The 16,911-nt window shown below is 29.2% G+C and overlaps 2 protein-coding genes across 4 annotated transcripts; both read right to left on the bottom strand.

Annotated features, from left to right (window-relative positions):
* Positions 1 to 311: 311 nt before the first annotated feature.
* Positions 312 to 4,034, bottom strand: LOC113399161 (uncharacterized). Its single transcript, XM_026638236.2, has 5 exons — positions 3,887 to 4,034; positions 3,373 to 3,545; positions 2,968 to 3,084; positions 611 to 768; positions 312 to 469 (listed from the first exon to the last, which is right to left on the bottom strand). The coding sequence occupies exons 2-5, from the start codon at positions 3,541 to 3,543 to the stop codon at positions 373 to 375; spliced, it is 543 nt and encodes a 180-aa protein (XP_026494021.2). The 5' UTR covers positions 3,544 to 3,545; positions 3,887 to 4,034; the 3' UTR covers positions 312 to 372.
* A 4,323-nt stretch (positions 4,035 to 8,357) lies between these two features.
* Positions 8,358 to 14,558, bottom strand: LOC113399066 (uncharacterized protein). 3 transcript variants are annotated; one of them, XM_064217050.1, is made up of 6 exons: positions 14,182 to 14,558; positions 13,940 to 13,968; positions 13,414 to 13,586; positions 12,747 to 12,921; positions 12,582 to 12,665; positions 8,358 to 12,500 (listed from the first exon to the last, which is right to left on the bottom strand). In XM_064217050.1, the coding sequence occupies exons 4-6, from the start codon at positions 12,855 to 12,857 to the stop codon at positions 10,197 to 10,199; spliced, it is 2,499 nt and encodes an 832-aa protein (XP_064073120.1). In that variant the 5' UTR covers positions 12,858 to 12,921; positions 13,414 to 13,586; positions 13,940 to 13,968; positions 14,182 to 14,558; the 3' UTR covers positions 8,358 to 10,196. The 3 variants fall into 3 exon arrangements, with proteins under 3 accessions (XP_064073120.1, XP_026493879.2, XP_026493880.2); XM_026638094.2 differs by lacking the exon at positions 13,940 to 13,968; XM_026638095.2 differs by lacking the exon at positions 13,940 to 13,968 and having other exon boundaries at positions 14,382 to 14,558.
* Positions 14,559 to 16,911: the final 2,353 nt, after the last annotated feature.

Here is a 16,911-nt window from a genome sequence, read left to right as displayed (position 1 = left end):
TCCCAAGAATAAGGACATTCATATTATTTATTATATTATAGATAGAACTATGTTCTGTTGAACGAGTTTAATTTACGTTTATACAAGGGACAACTTTTTAGCTCACAGGGTTGATGGCGCATTGGCGATATAGGGAATGGTTAATATTTTTTACAGCACCAATGTCTATGAGCGTCGGTCACCACATCCCATACCATCGGGTGGTCTATTTGCCGTTCGTCTAACCGAATATTTTTGAACACCTGATAATTCTGATAAATGGTCACTTTCTTAAAACTTCTACAAGCAATGGGAAAAAAAAAACAAGCTAAGATTAATAAAAATGTATTAAAGCAATGTCCTAACGAAATACAAAATTGCATTAATTTATCTTTAAAATACTCCAATGAAGCGTTCGAGTCTTATTATCAGGTTAAAGGCGACAAATATGGACGTTATTGTAACAACGCCTATTGTTATCTTCATTGCACTGCGAAAAGGAAAAATATTATCAACTTGAACTCAATTATTTAGATTTTATAACCTTCAAAATCATGAATACTATTTGTATGTTTCAATTAGTATTTTTTATACACAACAGCAGTTATGATTTAGATTTGTTTTCACTAACCCATCAGCATTATGAAAGTACAAAGCGCTCCTCAAAGTGTAATAGATTAATTGCATGTAGCAGTAAATTAGGTAGTACAACGCCAGCGCAGTCGCGGTCACCGACAGCTGGAGCAGTTGCACCAGCTCGGTCACAATTCGCCACGAATGACTATTTACCTTTAAAACATTGAAGATATACAATTATCATTCTTCATAGAAAACTTACCATCGACAGAAGTTACATTATGAAAATCAACTGTACGTAAATAATCTAGTATATAATACTAAGGACTTTGTATCATTAATCTAAATTTAACAGCCTGAGTCCACACAGTCCTCATATCCCACGGGTGGGCAAAAGCCTCATCCACTCTTGAAAATAAGGTTTAAATTCATTTCAACACGCTTAATAGCGGGTTCACAGTTTCGTCACGAATTTTTCGATGTTTCCTATTAACGCCGCGCAAGATGAATTATAAGCATAAATTAAGCACATGAAAACTAATTGACACTTGCCCGGGTAAAACCCCGTATCAATAGATCAAAATTCACATTTTCCATTGGACCAGATTGGTTCTCGCGATTCAGATAATAAATCAAAATATACTTTATTCGAGCAGTGTATTAAAACCATTCGTAATTTTACAATAGTAACAAGCAACTATTTAAAACGTTACAACTTAATTTAATCTATTCAAACGCTTGCAAAGGAATGTTACTTTAACAAATATCGCTTTGTGTAACTCCAACAAATATTACCTACATCCGAAAAGGAAGGAAACGTATAAATAACAATGCATATAAAACTTAATAAAATGGTACGATTGTATTTGATTTCAATTAAGATTAAAGTCGTTACTAGAATTTGAAATATTCAGCAAGTACGGAACTTATGCTGACTGCTTATAGACTGTATGCTGGTCTTAACCTAGAGAGATTGGTATCACGAGTAAATTGTACAAACACTCGAATAGCCTTCCTTGGGTTCATCGAACAAGGTAGCCAAATTATACTTGCATATTCTGTATTGTTTGAAAACGAACAGGTAATATATTTGATTAAATATGTTATTCATTTTAAGGTAATTAATTTTATTTATACATATGTTTGAGAGGAATAATAATAATAAATTATTATTAATGATAGCCGTGAAGAAGATACATGTTCTATGCACTCTATAGAACATATGGATTTTATCTGAATACTGGGAGCTCAAATCTAGTCAAGCAGCACCGAATATTTACATTAATATTACTATTATTTGTGTTTATTTTGTTCCATGACGCTGAATGAAAACATCATGATTCTGATGTGTATCCGCAGTGGAACCGTCAGATGGAATAGAGTCATAACCTGCTAGTTACTTGAAGTTTGTCCTGTTGTGGTACATTGACTGGATGTTGGGTTGTATCAATATAGTTATTATTATTATATATATATATATATATATATATATAAAATAGTTACTGATAATAATTATAATTTCCCACAGCTTATATTCGAAACTGCACTTTATCGTTGTGTCAATTATGAAATATATAGTAATTTACATGTGTTTAATAATTATATAGTAAGATTAGATTATAAAATTAATATTATAATGTCTGCGCTACACTATTCACCGACTTGAATTAATTTTTTGAAGTTATGACATTTGGGAGAAGGCTTAGTATGGCAAATTATTAAAGAAGCAACACGTTCCAAGCATTACCTAGTCTATATTGATATATTTAATTATATATATAATTTATTTTTAATAAAAACGTCATGATATATTTTTAACATCAACAATAAACCTGATTAGATTAACATCAGTAGCATTACCTAAGTGATAGAATTTTTAATAACTTCTAGGAACATGCTATGGCCTCTGTGGTTGATAACTTGGTCACGATGCACATAGTGGCGATTTTATCGTATTTCACGTATACATTTATGTTAGGTACATGTACTTACCTAGCAATAGATCTGATCTAAACACAAATATTCGAAAAAAAAACGTTTTACAAACTATCCTGACTTGCAATGAACAGCTCACCACAGTTTCTCGAAATAAAATTTACTAGCGGTGTATAAACGCACACACGCAAATAAGCATTCATTTTATATATGTAGTTATACAGTACACATAAATAATATAATAATTTTGGTATTATTGTCCTTAAAATTAAATAAAATTATGTTATTAACGTACGTATAAACGTAAAGGAGCTGTTTTATAGACAATGAATATCCTATTTTTTTTCATCGGATAAGTATTTGATACAACTTTTTAATTTCAATAAACTTTACCCTCTTTACCAAAGCAACGTCACTATATCCTAATAAATACAATAATTAAAGATAAAATAAAAAGTATGAACATAAAGAACTTACTTTTAAAGATTGCTCTGCGCAAATTTCTGATGATTCTTCGCAAAATCTCCCCAATTTAGTTGACGGGCAAGTTTGATGAACATGTGTGCAATATGCGGATATACAATTATTTCCTAGCTATGAATAAAAATAACATTATTATTACGAATAATAATTTAAATTAATGGAATCGTATCCAATACATAATTCAATTGTCGTCTCGAAATTTCAACTTAACTTTGCCTAAACTAAAACCCGCTAAATAAATTTAGTTGAAGCTTGAATTCGGCAAAAGAGCAAGAGTATTATTTCCTATTTTATTCTTGTTTGACATAAACTATGAAAAAATCTTTGTCTCTATATTAAATAAAAATAACTTAAGATGTTGAAATTTCAAATTAAATCACACAATCAAAATCATATTACAGGGGTAATGGACTTCTTCTCTGCATGGTCTGGTGTTGGTGGTGGGGGTGGGGGAAACGAATCAAGAATCTGTTTCAATTTCTCGCTGGTCCGGAGACAGCCACAACGTCGCCGCCAGGTGTCTTCTTCCTGCTTATGACGTCGCAGTGTACGACTAGTCTCGGATTCCATTTCTATATAAATAGGAAAAGCAGTGATCGTTCTTTTATTAAATAAATATAATACTTACATATATTAATAAAATGTACTCAGGAATTACGAAATAAATTAATTTAATTAGGAAATTATTATTTTTAAAACCTGCATAAATATTATTTGTGTTTTTTTTTTAATGTATATAATGTAATTTTATTAATTATAAATATTAAATACTAACTTTTTGAATACGCTTAGAAAATAACATAATTCGTCTATTTATGAATTTAATAACACAATTTTATTTAATTATGTTTAAATAATATTAAATTCTTATAATTTGACAATCGCAAATAATAAAATGATAGTAAGTACTTACTTTTTGTGTTTATAGTTTAAAAAGGACGTAACACAAATATGAATTATATATTCGTTATTTTTAATTGATTTAACCCATTTAAATTATCTATTTCTACAGTAATTTGAAATTAAATACGCGAAAAATCGACAGACATCATTCTTTACACCTACATAAATCATAAACATTGACAAACCATTGTCAATTTTTTTTTTTCAGTTATATTATGGCTAGCAAAATATATGAAAATATTTTCACATGCATAAATAATGTACCACGATCATTGCCATAGTAATAGTGACGTAATAGAAAATAGAATTAAGAATTAGAAATAGGAAATGGAATAAGTCCTATTTAAGTATTTTTTTATTTATTTTTTGTTTTTTTTAAATATAAACTCCTAAACAGATTAACGAATCAATATTATCAAATATTTTATAAATATGTATTCTACGATCGATTTGAACTTCTTGTTACACAAATGAGCTTCCATTATTCGATTCGATTACAGAAGCTACCTTAGAGGCAAGCCAGCTCGTTTATGTAACTTAAGTCTTTTCATAACTGCGAAGGCATTACATTATTACTAGTACCTACTAAACGAATTTTTGCATAAAAGCATTACCTGTACCCTACACTTCTCACGGTCACCGAACACCAGAGCTGTGACAACGAGCGAATATACCGAAATGTATAGAAATTTTGATTTACCGCTAGGCGGTAACCGTTTGTAGCAGAAATATGAATAAGATGAAAACACGCACGACGGCAACCATTATGCACAAGGAATTAATTGCCGCAAATTAGCGACACTCTCCATTGTTGCGTTCGATAGTTTCTTGAACTTAATGATATAACCACATTTCTTTTTGAACATTAATGCTATTTCTATTCAAGAAGCAAATGATCTTTACGAAATCACCAGTAATTTATTACGTTCCTTTCAGCTTGGCATCACTTCAAGACAACCTATTTTAAAAGCTTATTCATAGACAGATATTCACTTCGACGAAATATAAAGATTTTTTGTAGTAGTGCCTGAAATAAAATACTCCTTTGTCTAAATTGTAACGAAATTTATTGTACGAATGTAATTATCGGCAGTCTTCCCAATAATAGATTATAGGTTATTAGGTACATGATCATACATTACTATCACGTTATTGACCCTAACTATGTTTATTAGGTAATAAAGAAATTGAAATATATTTTATAATGCTCGTAAAAGACTAAAAGAGCTTTGTAGGGCACAAAGCACAGGTTTAAACTTTAGTGTGATGTGTGACAATAATGCTTTCTCACGGTTTGAGTAAAACGTTAAATTATATCATATTTTAGCCGAAATACAACTAGGTTATGTCAGCAACTAGGGTATGTAAGAAACAGTTTACTGAAGTAAGTAATGTCACTGTAATTATATTGTTTATTTGAATTGCATTCTAAATCTAGTTCATTACATATAACAATTATTATCATAATAAAAAAAAACTGAAATGTTACATTTATAAGAAACAGATTAAAATGCCTACTAGTTCAATTTAAACAGAGATTTATAAAATTAAGATAATCACGGACTTGTAGATGAATAATCTCATCCGGGTTTATTTAATTTAAAATTGAATTGTTCTGTACAAAATGACATCTTGTGTTATATGGCATGGAATTTATGAACGTCACAGGAATGGCACGGTACGACCACCTGACGCGTGTCGCGAATCGTGCGGTCGTTCACTCAGAAAAATATTTCAACAATTATTACACCCACTGACAACGTTTTAAAAAGTAAAGTTCCAGACAATTTAGATAAGGACTATAAACATAATGCTGTATAAAAGTGTTAGTTTTTATCATTTCAAATTAACATTATTCGAATTTAAAATTAACATTATTATAACAGGTAAAATAAACTAAAATTTGCAAAAAAATATATATTCAGCAGTTAAATAATCATACAAAAAATTAACATCGAAGTTAAATTTGAACAGACCACAATGTTCGGACAATACAAGGCTAAGTACACAATGGACGAGTGATTTTGGAAAAGCGAAGGCCAGAGATGTCGTTCCGATGAGAGATACGTCCTTCCTTCAAGTTGGCGATAAGTTATTACACGGGCTGGCAAGCACGAAACGAATTCAGCCCTACGAATATCTTAAAATTATCTGACAACTTTACAATAACCTATTGTTAAAAAACATTGTTTTCATTTAAAGATTTAAACAACACCTTATAATGATGATAATGTACCCTTGATGAAAACCCTTTGTTACCACGACCGACCGTTATATCATAATTACTAAGCTTGATAAAAATTTTGATCACCGGTCACCGCCGCAAGGCTATCTAGTAGTAAAGACCGATTCAGTGCCAACCATAGAACAGTCGTAATGTCAGTCTTTGGTGCCAACTGCTAAAGCATACTAAATTATTGACAATGTAACGAAATAATTTAAAGTCTCTATTAAGTATATGTTTAGTCGAGGGAATTATCGGTTTATACGGCTGTACGAAACGTACGTTTTACAATAGGTTTTAGATATAAGTCCTCCGGTATAATTTACATTGCTTAAATAAAATACCAATTATATATTTTCATTCAATAATTTATAAAAATTAAGTTTACATAAAAAAAAAAAACAGTTATATGAAAGTCTGCAGATCATCGTAATTTTTTTAGATTTAAAATGTTATTATTTTCTTAATAATTTTGATGAATCTTTTGCAGTATTTTGTTACAACGAAAATTGTGATTTATCTAATTTGGAGCGTAAAATTCATGTCGATATTTCGAATTATAAATATACATCTAAAATACATATTTACAAAAATATTAAAATAACAAATACAAGTGTTGTGCTGATTATCTCATCAGATATTTCCTTGAAAATAAAATGATAAAACATCGTTGATTACATTTTTTTCTACTATGTATTTAATTTATTGATTTATTCAAAAGCACATATTTCATATATCTTCGAAACAATTTGGATATCGGATTATGTTCTCAATTTATCACTGCAAACAATACTTTGATCTTTCTTCCAAATATAATAATTAGTAAATTTTATAATATATACACCTATGTAACTTAAATAAATAATGTGGAATAGTCATCAAAACAAATAATCTGTCAATAAAACGTACTGAAAACTTTAGGTTTATTTCTCAATTTTTTTATATAAAAATTTCGAATGTTAATTATTTATAAAAAAAAAAGACTTCTTTCTGACATGTAATGTTAACTGATCTATGAATTTGAACTTAATATGCTATATCTCAATATTTTACTGTAAAAACTTACCATGGTCCTGCAACTTTGAGGTATGACCTCATAAAGAAAAATTTCGTATAAATGAGATGAAAAATAAACAACTTTCCTAATTTTGCATTTGAGTATGAAAAGTACCTATTTAAATAAAACCAATATTACTTTGCCATGTATTTAATAAATAAACACGTTTACAATACGCTGCTGAAGCTTTAAGAGGGACCAGCCTTAGCATTCTCATGTGAATTTTCAGCAAGCAGATCTAAGAACTTTTTATATAATAAATATAATTAACAAAGTCACAAAAAATATTTAAATAAAGACATAAGTCACATAAAAAGTTACTCAAACAATATCCTATTTTAAATGGAATCAGATTCCGGTCTAATCTAATGTATTTGTTGAGATTTAGTACCATAATGAGCATAGACGAATAAATGTGATAAAGAACGGTTTTATCTCTCAGTACAACCTTTATAGAGTTGTCATGGTGCCAGAGCCAAGCCTTTTGGCATTGCAGCGAGTACTAGACATTCCCAGACATATTCATTACTATTGACTAGACAGCAAAAGGACATGATCCATAATTGCCTAGCAGTAATGTGCAAGACAAGACAAGAAAATGACATAGATACAGAATTTTAATAAATTGAACAACATAACAACATTGCCTTATGCGTGAAATACGCATAATCTCATATTGTTATGGGTACAATAAAATAATAATATTGTATTTATGAAAGTAGTTTTAATAAAAGGCTTAAAACGGTACGGTCGACAACATCTCTGAATTTGTGTTCGAAAAAATGTAATCGAATTAGATAGATTTTTTTTTAATTCCATCAATTGAAAGAAAAAATATCGATATATCTGAATGAAAGCTATTTAAAGCATGCCATTTTATACTAAAAGCAGATTGACGGATGTCAAAATGATCCTTAAATTAATAATACTAGAAATAAAACAATATAATAAATTATAATATTTAGTTACGTTTTGCAACCTTAATTTTTTTTTAAAGATTTTTATCTCTGGAATGGGAATTTTATTTTTTCGTTTTAAACTAATAAATTTATAGTTAAGCATTAATAAACGACATAATTAACAGATTCGGAAAATGAAACATCTGTTTTTGCACATTTCTTTAACCTAGGTAAACTGCTCATACAAAATCGACCATGTCCTATTGTTTTTCGAAACCTCGGTGATATGACGCACTTGATTGTAAACATAATATATTAAATTAGACCTTGTCAACACTGATACAATGGAATGTTAAAAGAGAATAATTAATTTAAAAAAAATCACAAAGTTCTTAAAATATTACGGACCCTTACTGTGCTTGATTTAGGCGAAACACACACACGTAGGTGACAAATACAATCACATACAAACTGTTATTTATTATCCTAACTAATCAAAAATATACTTCCATCAAATTGTAGAATAAGACAGATTGCACAAAACACACCTATTAAACACTATTAATAATAAAATATTCTGACAACTGTTCTTTATGTCGAGAAAGCAAAAGCATAGCATCATTTCGTAACTATCTAGTTTAGCTACTTTTCAACATCTTTTAACAATCGACGGAATCGTAGTATCAATATAATATCAGAGGATAGTGGAATAGAAAGCTTTTAATAATAATTCTTTATTTGAAAATAATTTCGCAGGATCTGATTCTGAAATTCAACAATTTGTGCAACAACATTATTTAATAAATCACTTTTCAACAATATTTATGTTTTGTATAGAGATAATAAAACTTAAAAGATTTTTTTTGGCAGTGATTTAGTAATCTCAAAATCTTGAAAAGATGATCCTTGGTCCAACAATGTCCATGACCATGATCCAACAATCTTATAGCTACCAAAAACTAAAAAAATACTAATACAGATTTTTTATAAAAGATTTGGGCGTGCATACTAAGCCTAATAATAGTTTCGAACCGATATAAAAAATTACCAATTTTTTTTAATAATAAGTTAAATCAGATCCTACGAAACTTCATAAAAATACTGAACGCCCTAAGATATCCTTAACATCAAGTACATCAGTGCTACATAAATTTGTACATACGTGAATTTATTCATAATTTATAGTTATCACATATATAGAAACTTCTATGCGTATTTTTCCGTATTAATACTTAATTGTGAGTCTATTCTACACGCTTTCATTTTAAATGGCAGCCACAGTACACTTCGAATTTCACTAGATGAGGACTTGGAGAACATAATGTACGTACCATTGGTTTTTTTTATTACAAAAGATTGCTATGGTCTTCATATATAAAAAGCATCTAATACAATTATGGACTAACAGTTATTTAAAATATATTTGGTTATTGAAAATGTTGATAAATAAGATCTGTAATAGCCCTGTAAAACTTTGGTTGTTAAGGCAAGCCACGGATAAAATACAATGGTTAGTTAAAAATATACGAATATTACCTTGAGAATAAACTTTTTAAACACCCGGAATTATACAAGTGACACCTAATATTTTGAACATTAACAGTAATAAAGCGATATCTATCATGGATATACTACAATAGACTAGAACACACACCTCAGACGAAGACCATCGAATTATAGCGATTAAAAATAAATAAATATTACAAATATAATAGAATCGTGCAAAATTAGAAACAGTTACAATAACAACCATAAAAAATCAAAAAGGTATCAATTTTACTTATTACGCTCACAATAATTGCAAGTTAAATATTATTTTTTTATAAATAGCAAAGTTCATAAAAAGTCAAAAGATCTAATACGCACTCTACGTTAATATTTTATTAATATAAAAATATAATTTCAATAAAAATTATCAATAATATTGATAAAATAATTTCTTATTAATTAATAAGAAAAATTTAATAAACAAAACTAAAATTCACTATAATTCGTTGGGCTCAATTTATGGATTTAAACTGAATAAATAAACACCAAACGAACAGCATTCTCTACATTTACATGAATCAAGACACCAGCTACTACACGTTGCGGAATATACACGTACAAATAAGGAATGTCATACATTTCTATGGCGGAATTATACATCAGTCTCAGTTTTGCTGCTTGTGCGCCGACTCCTACCAACACCCGGATTCACCCAATAAGGCCCACTAAGTAAGAATTTCTTCACATTATACTCCATTCTTGCCAAATCTTCGGACGAAATTTCCTTTTCGCCTTTCGATTTCAAAGCGTCTCGCAACTCTTTTCCTACGTCAATATCGGCAATGTCGCTGCGATTAAAAACCTTGGCTGCGTTATTGATCTCTGTAACTGTATCATCGCCATATTCAACTGGAAAAATGGTTTCTTTCACGAGGTTATTAACAATCTTCGAATTAGATGCACTAGGCTTTATATTTTTATCCTGATGCGTGCTTTGAGCTGTGACACTATTATGAGGCCAATTATTCCGTGGCTCTCTGGAATATCTCGAGTATTTGCTGACGGGATGTGGCATGTTGAGTGCTAGTTCATTTAAAGTTTCAGTAAGCCTGTTTATCTTACTATCTCTTCTCATTCGATTTGGAAAAAGGCATTCGTCTTCTAGTGGATCATTTAAATTATTTTGTTGCTCTAAATTCTTTTCGACCCATTCTGCAACTCGAAGTAATTGCTGTTTTTGTAACAGAGCCGCGCTATCATCACTTGAAAGTGAACTAGTGCTTTGTTCATTTGTGAAGACTTTCTTATTTTCATTCACTTTTAAATGTGTCTGAGTCAGGTTAGGATACACATTTACAATATTTGGTAGAGGCGGTTTTATTGTTTCAGGCTTTTTATTGAGATCACCAAGGGGTGGATAATCTTTTGAAATTTTTGTATTTTCAATAGAATGCAATTGCGACATGTCTATTTTTTTTATCGGTCGCGTATACTGACTAGGTGCTTTGCTTTGTTCGTAACGATCAAAGTTAAATATTTTAATCTCATGATTATCAATAGGCGTTAATACATCTGTCTTCTTACTGGTCTCGCTGTTTGAATTGTGATTGGTTTTCGAATTATTAATATCGTCATTGAAGTCGTTTAGCAAATTATCTATTTCTGAAACATTTTTCTGGCTACCGATATGAGAGTCATTATTATTATGCTCTGATGTATTTGAAAAATTATGAGTTTTTAACGGTTGTAGAGGAGACGATGAAACATTCAATAATATCGGATTAATCGAATTGTTTTTAACTGTCAAACCAGTTTCTTTATTATTATTATCAACATGGACATCAATTAAAGTAGTTTCTACAACTACGAGATCATCTTTGACATCACTCTTTAATTCAACGTCATTCTTCTCTAAATCTATAAAATTATCTAAGCCCTCATTGAGGTCTTTGAATATGGAATTTTCGTTACATTTACTTTGACGTCTATATAAGACCGGCGGTACATCAGGTTCTGCATTGTCAACTAATATATTTTTAGATCCAGCTTGCATACGCAAATGACAAAACCTCGGTCCAGGACCCACTTGAGTGTTCGATTTATGTGTGCTTACTGTTGATTTGGCTATCGACGATGTTCGGCTAACAGCGCCCATGGAGCTATGAGAATTTTTCCTCAAATTAACACTTTCAATTGGCGTTATTGCATCGCCCGATTTAATGTCCTTGCTATTTGATACATCTCTAATGAGCAAATCATCGTTACAAACGCTATGAATACTACTTTTTTTGCTAGAAATCGAAGTTTTTGTCCTATCACAAAGCTTGTGATGGACGGATGGCTCCATGTTAATGCTATTGTTTCGTATCTTAATATCTTCTTCCAATTTATAAGCGATTTCTCTTTGGATATCTGCTTCCAGTTTCAGATTATTTTCAGTTTTAATGATCATGTCATTTATAATATTATTAGGTTTAATATTTTCCATTACTAAGTCAGAAGGCTCTCTTTGTTCAAGTACAAGAGGTTGCGGTGCTATGTATAAAGGGCTATGTGAAGTTTTATCATTAACCATTTTAACAGCTGAAGGAGAGCTGCTTCTGACACTAAGAGCTGAATGAATCGACTTTATTTCTGAATTGCAATTCATACAAAGGTAATTTTTCACATCTCCACTCAATATTGTTTGTGTTGATACTGTGTAGTAACTTTCGTTATAACAAAATGGTTTACTTTGAGATTTTGAGCAAGTGCAGGTATCACAATGTTTAGTCACCGAGTCTTGGATACTATCTTCTAGTATTTTAGACATAAGTGATGCGGAAATATTGAATTCATACTCACTTGCATCAAAAGTATCAATTTCATTTCCATTCTTTGATTGTGTAGAACTTGCCGGTTTTGAAGTCTTTGACATCACATACTGTGATACTCTTGCCTGAGTGTCAACTGGCAGCTGCCAACAATAAATATCATATAAACACCTTAATAACCACATTGACATATAAAAAAGTAATATATTTTCCTATTCACTTACATTGTCAAGTTTCTGCGACACAAAATTATCAGGCTTGCATTGTAACAACTGAATTGCTAAGTTCATATCATTTTTATATCTTTCCTGGAAATATACAAAAACAGTAATTATATTACTAAATAAATAGAACAGCACCTAAAGAGGACTAAATAAATTATACTGTACATTCTCTTTTTGTAGCATACTAAAATTGTGTTTAGATTCTGCTAATCTAACAGACAAAGTGGCAATGTCTTTTGTCAATTGGCTTTTTTCGCTCTTCATCTTATCTACCATTTGAAGTAATTTGTCCTCAAGTACTTGATTCAATTTTTGAACTCGTTTATGCGAATCATATAATCTGAAAGTATAAATATTACAAATTATTATAATTTTTGCATGAAGATGAGGTCTCGTTCACTATTGTATTTGTATATTATTCACAATATCTCTAAAAAAGTACTTACAGTTTAATAATAAATGAGTCTTTTTTTAAAGCTTCAAAGACCTAACTACATTTTTGTACCTCTTATACTTACATTTATTAAAGCCAGATCTCATAATCTCAAGACAGCCTAAGTGTTCCTAATGCATAGAAATGATCTTACCACTTTTTTTTTTGACAACTAAATAGTATTTGACTAAAATAATTCATCAGTATAAAACAATATATTGTTTTTAAATCAATTGCAATGGCATTGCACATTTAACATAAAATTTGTACAGTTATGAAAAGTTTCCAAAATACTAGTTTATTTAGTAGAATTGTTATTTTTCTATAGGCATGGAATTATAGTCTATCATTTTATCTGTTCATGGATTAATTACACAAATAAATTTATAAAAATGTTACCTTTCATATTTTTCCCTCCATGTACCAATTTGCTCTTCTAAATCATTAGCTCTAGATGAAGACTTGAAAAATTCTGTCTCAAGAGCTACAAAGTGTGCATCACGCTCAGCGAGATGAGCACGCAAGTGGTCCACTTCCTTGCGCAACTGTGCTTCAACACCATCACTACATTCCTAACAATTTATGTGCATATTAAAATAAAAGAACACAATAAAATAAAAAAAATCTTCTACAATTTTGTTTGAATTTTCTAATTATTATCTATTTCAAAGATTATTTTATGCAACAAAAAAACAGAAAAGCGATGTGCTCTATTTTACTAAGAATCCAATTTTCTAATTACGAATCTAAAAATAATCGATCTAATGATTAAATCATACTTTTATTATAAAGCTCGAAATTCAAATGCTACTTTTAAATCAAGATTAATTAAGTTTCCTTTTATTATATAGGAAAGCAATAGTTACTGAATACAAAAAAAGACAATATTGATTTTGATTTTTGAAATAAATGTATGGTTTCTTACAAATAAGAATCCCCTTGATGAATAGAAAGCTAGTTTTAATAATAAAACATAGTTTTAAAAAAGTTCTATAGATAAAGAATAAATAAGTATATGATATTATTTAAGAAAAAAATTCTATAATTGTTCAACATGTAAGAGAAATTAGTTAACTGATTTTTTAGAAATTATAAACGAAGGTATATAACAGTATCTGCCTCAATCCATTGTATTACTAATCTACTAATACATCGCCAAATTTTTACCTTACAAGGGGAGTTCTTTATGCTTTCATCCATCACTTATAAAAGCTTATCCTATTTCACATTCACATTATGACACGTCCAATTTTAATATAAACAGCCACGTCACGCGCAAAGTGATTATAAACAGCTATTATTATCAATAAGCCACTGTTTAAAACATAAAATAAAAATCAATCGGAACACAAAACGTGAATATTTACTTCAATTTTGAATACAAATGTTTAGCCATCTGCTTTTGGTTGTAGTACAAACATAATGTTAAATTTCTAAATATATTTCTGAAATATTATAATATACATTCATTAATATAAGAAGTCTTCTTTTCGCTAAAGAAAAAGAACGCGATTTTTTAACAATCGCAATTGACGTTATTCGTATTGACGTCTTATAGATAATAGATTAAAAAAAAGCTCAGTGACATTGTCTATGCTATATACTATTTAATTTAATTTAAAAAATGATTGAAAACACATTTAATAAAAAATTAACCAAAAATTTATTTTCTTCATATTTATAATACACGAAAAAAATCCAAAATATTTAATAACAAGTTAAAATAATATATGTATGTATCAAAAAAATATATTTCGGACGTGACTTCGCTCTTATGAATAGTTTTGCTTCAAAAATTGCCTATAAAAAGTCCAACTGAATGTAAAAAAAAACCTACAGGACTAGTATTTGACATTTCTAATATTAGCAGGGACATATTAAATCTTCGATTTTTGAAAATCTAGGATAAAATATCCATTTAATGGCACTTTATGGTTACACTTACTTATAATTTAAAAGATACCTTCTTTTTCTTTTAAAATAATTTTTTTCCAAGAAACATTTATAATTCACCCAGTATAAACATATTATTGGTATATCATATGAATAACACGCCCATATTCTTTCAAAACAAATCGATAAGCGATCCAAGTGCATATAATCATGCTCTTCGGTAAAAAAAAGCTTATAAAATACCCAAGTATATAATAATATATGAGGTTTTTTAATTTTTTTAATAGCAACATTTTTAATAACATTAGCAGCCTGTAAATTTCCCACTGCTGGGCTAAGGCCTCTTCTCCCTTTTTAAGGAGAAGGTTAAAGGTTAACATTTTTAATAAATAATAATAAAATAAACTATGAAGCCTCATAAATGGCGCTAGTGTCGTCATACAAAAACAATTTTTTCTGGAATTGCATGTGTCTATTTTGATTTACCGAAGAAGTCCGTTTATAAGGCGATTTTAAATATTTTATATTATAGTTAATAAAATCGTTTTAGTTTTTAATTTTTAATCTAAATCTAATTTGGGTCATTACTCCCCTCTCAATAGAATTATGAGAGCCTATAATTCAATAAGCGGAGACAAAGATTTAGATATTTTCGATAATATGAAAAAATTTAAAAGTAAAATATTAACTATAAAATATTAACTATAATTGCTCAAAATTGTTAGTTTAGATAGTTTAATTGTGTTCTTGTCTTTATTTTAATTTATTGTTGTTTTGTAATAGTCTTTAATTAGCATTTTTTACCTTCCTTTTGTTGTCGCTTAACTTTTATTTTGTGCATGCTGTTATCACCTATAAGTAAGATACCACTAGTCTTACTTTTTATTCATGTATCTGGATTGTTTTTAGTGTGTATTTTGTTGGTGATCTAATAAATAAATAAATAAATAAATAAATAAATAAATAAATAAATAAATAAATAAATAAATAAATAAATAAATAAATAAATAAATAAATAAATAAATAAATAAATAAATAAATATACCTATATCAGAAGTGGTAAAACCGATGTAACTTTTAGGCAATTCCATAAGAAAATCATAATCATTTTTTTATAGAATTATTGTAGGTACATTTAAAAGATGTAAACCTTTATTATCTCGTTACCTTACTTTGCATTGCCCTATTTCAAGTTTTAATTTAACCTTTAACTGCTGAGGCGAATTTGTCGAGATAGGGCGTATGCTAACCTGATAAATATTAGTGACAAGTTATTAGTTGTACACACAACCATCTAAGGCAAATTACTTGTAAAGTATATATTCTATTGACACACATATTGAAAAAAAAACTAGGTGATTTTTATTCAAAGTTAAGTTAAGTTTGTAGCGCCAAGTTTTCGACTCCGCAAAGTCAATAAATCCTTCTTGGGACAAGGTATCCGTTTCTATAATAAAATTCCGCAGATACTTTTACCTCTGCCGTTTCATAAATTCAAATCATTTGTAAAAAATATATTGATAAAGAAGGCATATTATTCAGTACAAGATTATATAGATGATAAAAATACGTGGAGCTATTACTTGTTGACTTCCAGGCAGGATGTATTATATACATATGTAATTGTATTTAACTAACATGCCTTTGTAAATTTAAATGTTGAAAAAGAGTAAATACTGAGCTTCTTGCCGGTTCTTCTCGATAACTTCACTTAATATAGTTTGTTAAATAATATTTCAAAAGTGCTTGTAAAATCCTAATTGAAAAAAGTATATTTTGATTTTGATTTTTATCAATGCATATTATAAAACAAAAGACGTCGTGCCCGCCGCGTCTGTCTGTCTGAACGCGATAAACTCAAAAAGTACCTAACTGATTGTCATAGGATTTTTTAATAAATTTTGTGTCATGAATGAATTAGAGATTAACTGGCATGCGCCGCGAAAACCAATAGAATTTATTACGATTAAAAAAGTTTTATGTAGACCCTTATTCTACCTGCAC

The sequence above is a fragment of the Vanessa tameamea genome, chromosome 15, assembly GCF_037043105.1.
Source record: "Vanessa tameamea isolate UH-Manoa-2023 chromosome 15, ilVanTame1 primary haplotype, whole genome shotgun sequence".
Taxonomy (NCBI): domain Eukaryota; kingdom Metazoa; phylum Arthropoda; class Insecta; order Lepidoptera; family Nymphalidae; genus Vanessa; species Vanessa tameamea.
This window is presented reverse-complemented; position numbering and strand designations above follow the sequence as displayed.

Excerpts from the sequence above, each read along its gene's own strand:
- LOC113399161 (XM_026638236.2), bottom strand. The coding sequence starts at position 3,543 with ATGGAATCCGAGACTAGTCGTACACTGCGACGTCATAAGCAGGAAGAA. Across the intron at positions 769-2,967 it reads GCGCAGAGCAATCTTTAAAA|GTAAATAGTCATTCGTGGCG; the intron begins GTAAGTTCTTTA and ends AATGTTTTAAAG. Across the intron at positions 470-610 it reads TACTTTCATAATGCTGATGG|TGCAATGAAGATAACAATAG; the intron begins GTTAGTGAAAAC and ends TCCTTTTCGCAG.
- LOC113399066 (XM_026638094.2), bottom strand. The coding sequence starts at position 14,214 with ATGGATGAAAGCATAAAGAACTCCCCTTGTAAG. Across the intron at positions 13,587-14,181 it reads TAAAGAACTCCCCTTGTAAG|GAATGTAGTGATGGTGTTGA; the intron begins GTAAAAATTTGG and ends ATAAATTGTTAG. Across the intron at positions 12,922-13,413 it reads TGGAGGGAAAAATATGAAAG|ATTATATGATTCGCATAAAC; the intron begins GTAACATTTTTA and ends TTATACTTTCAG.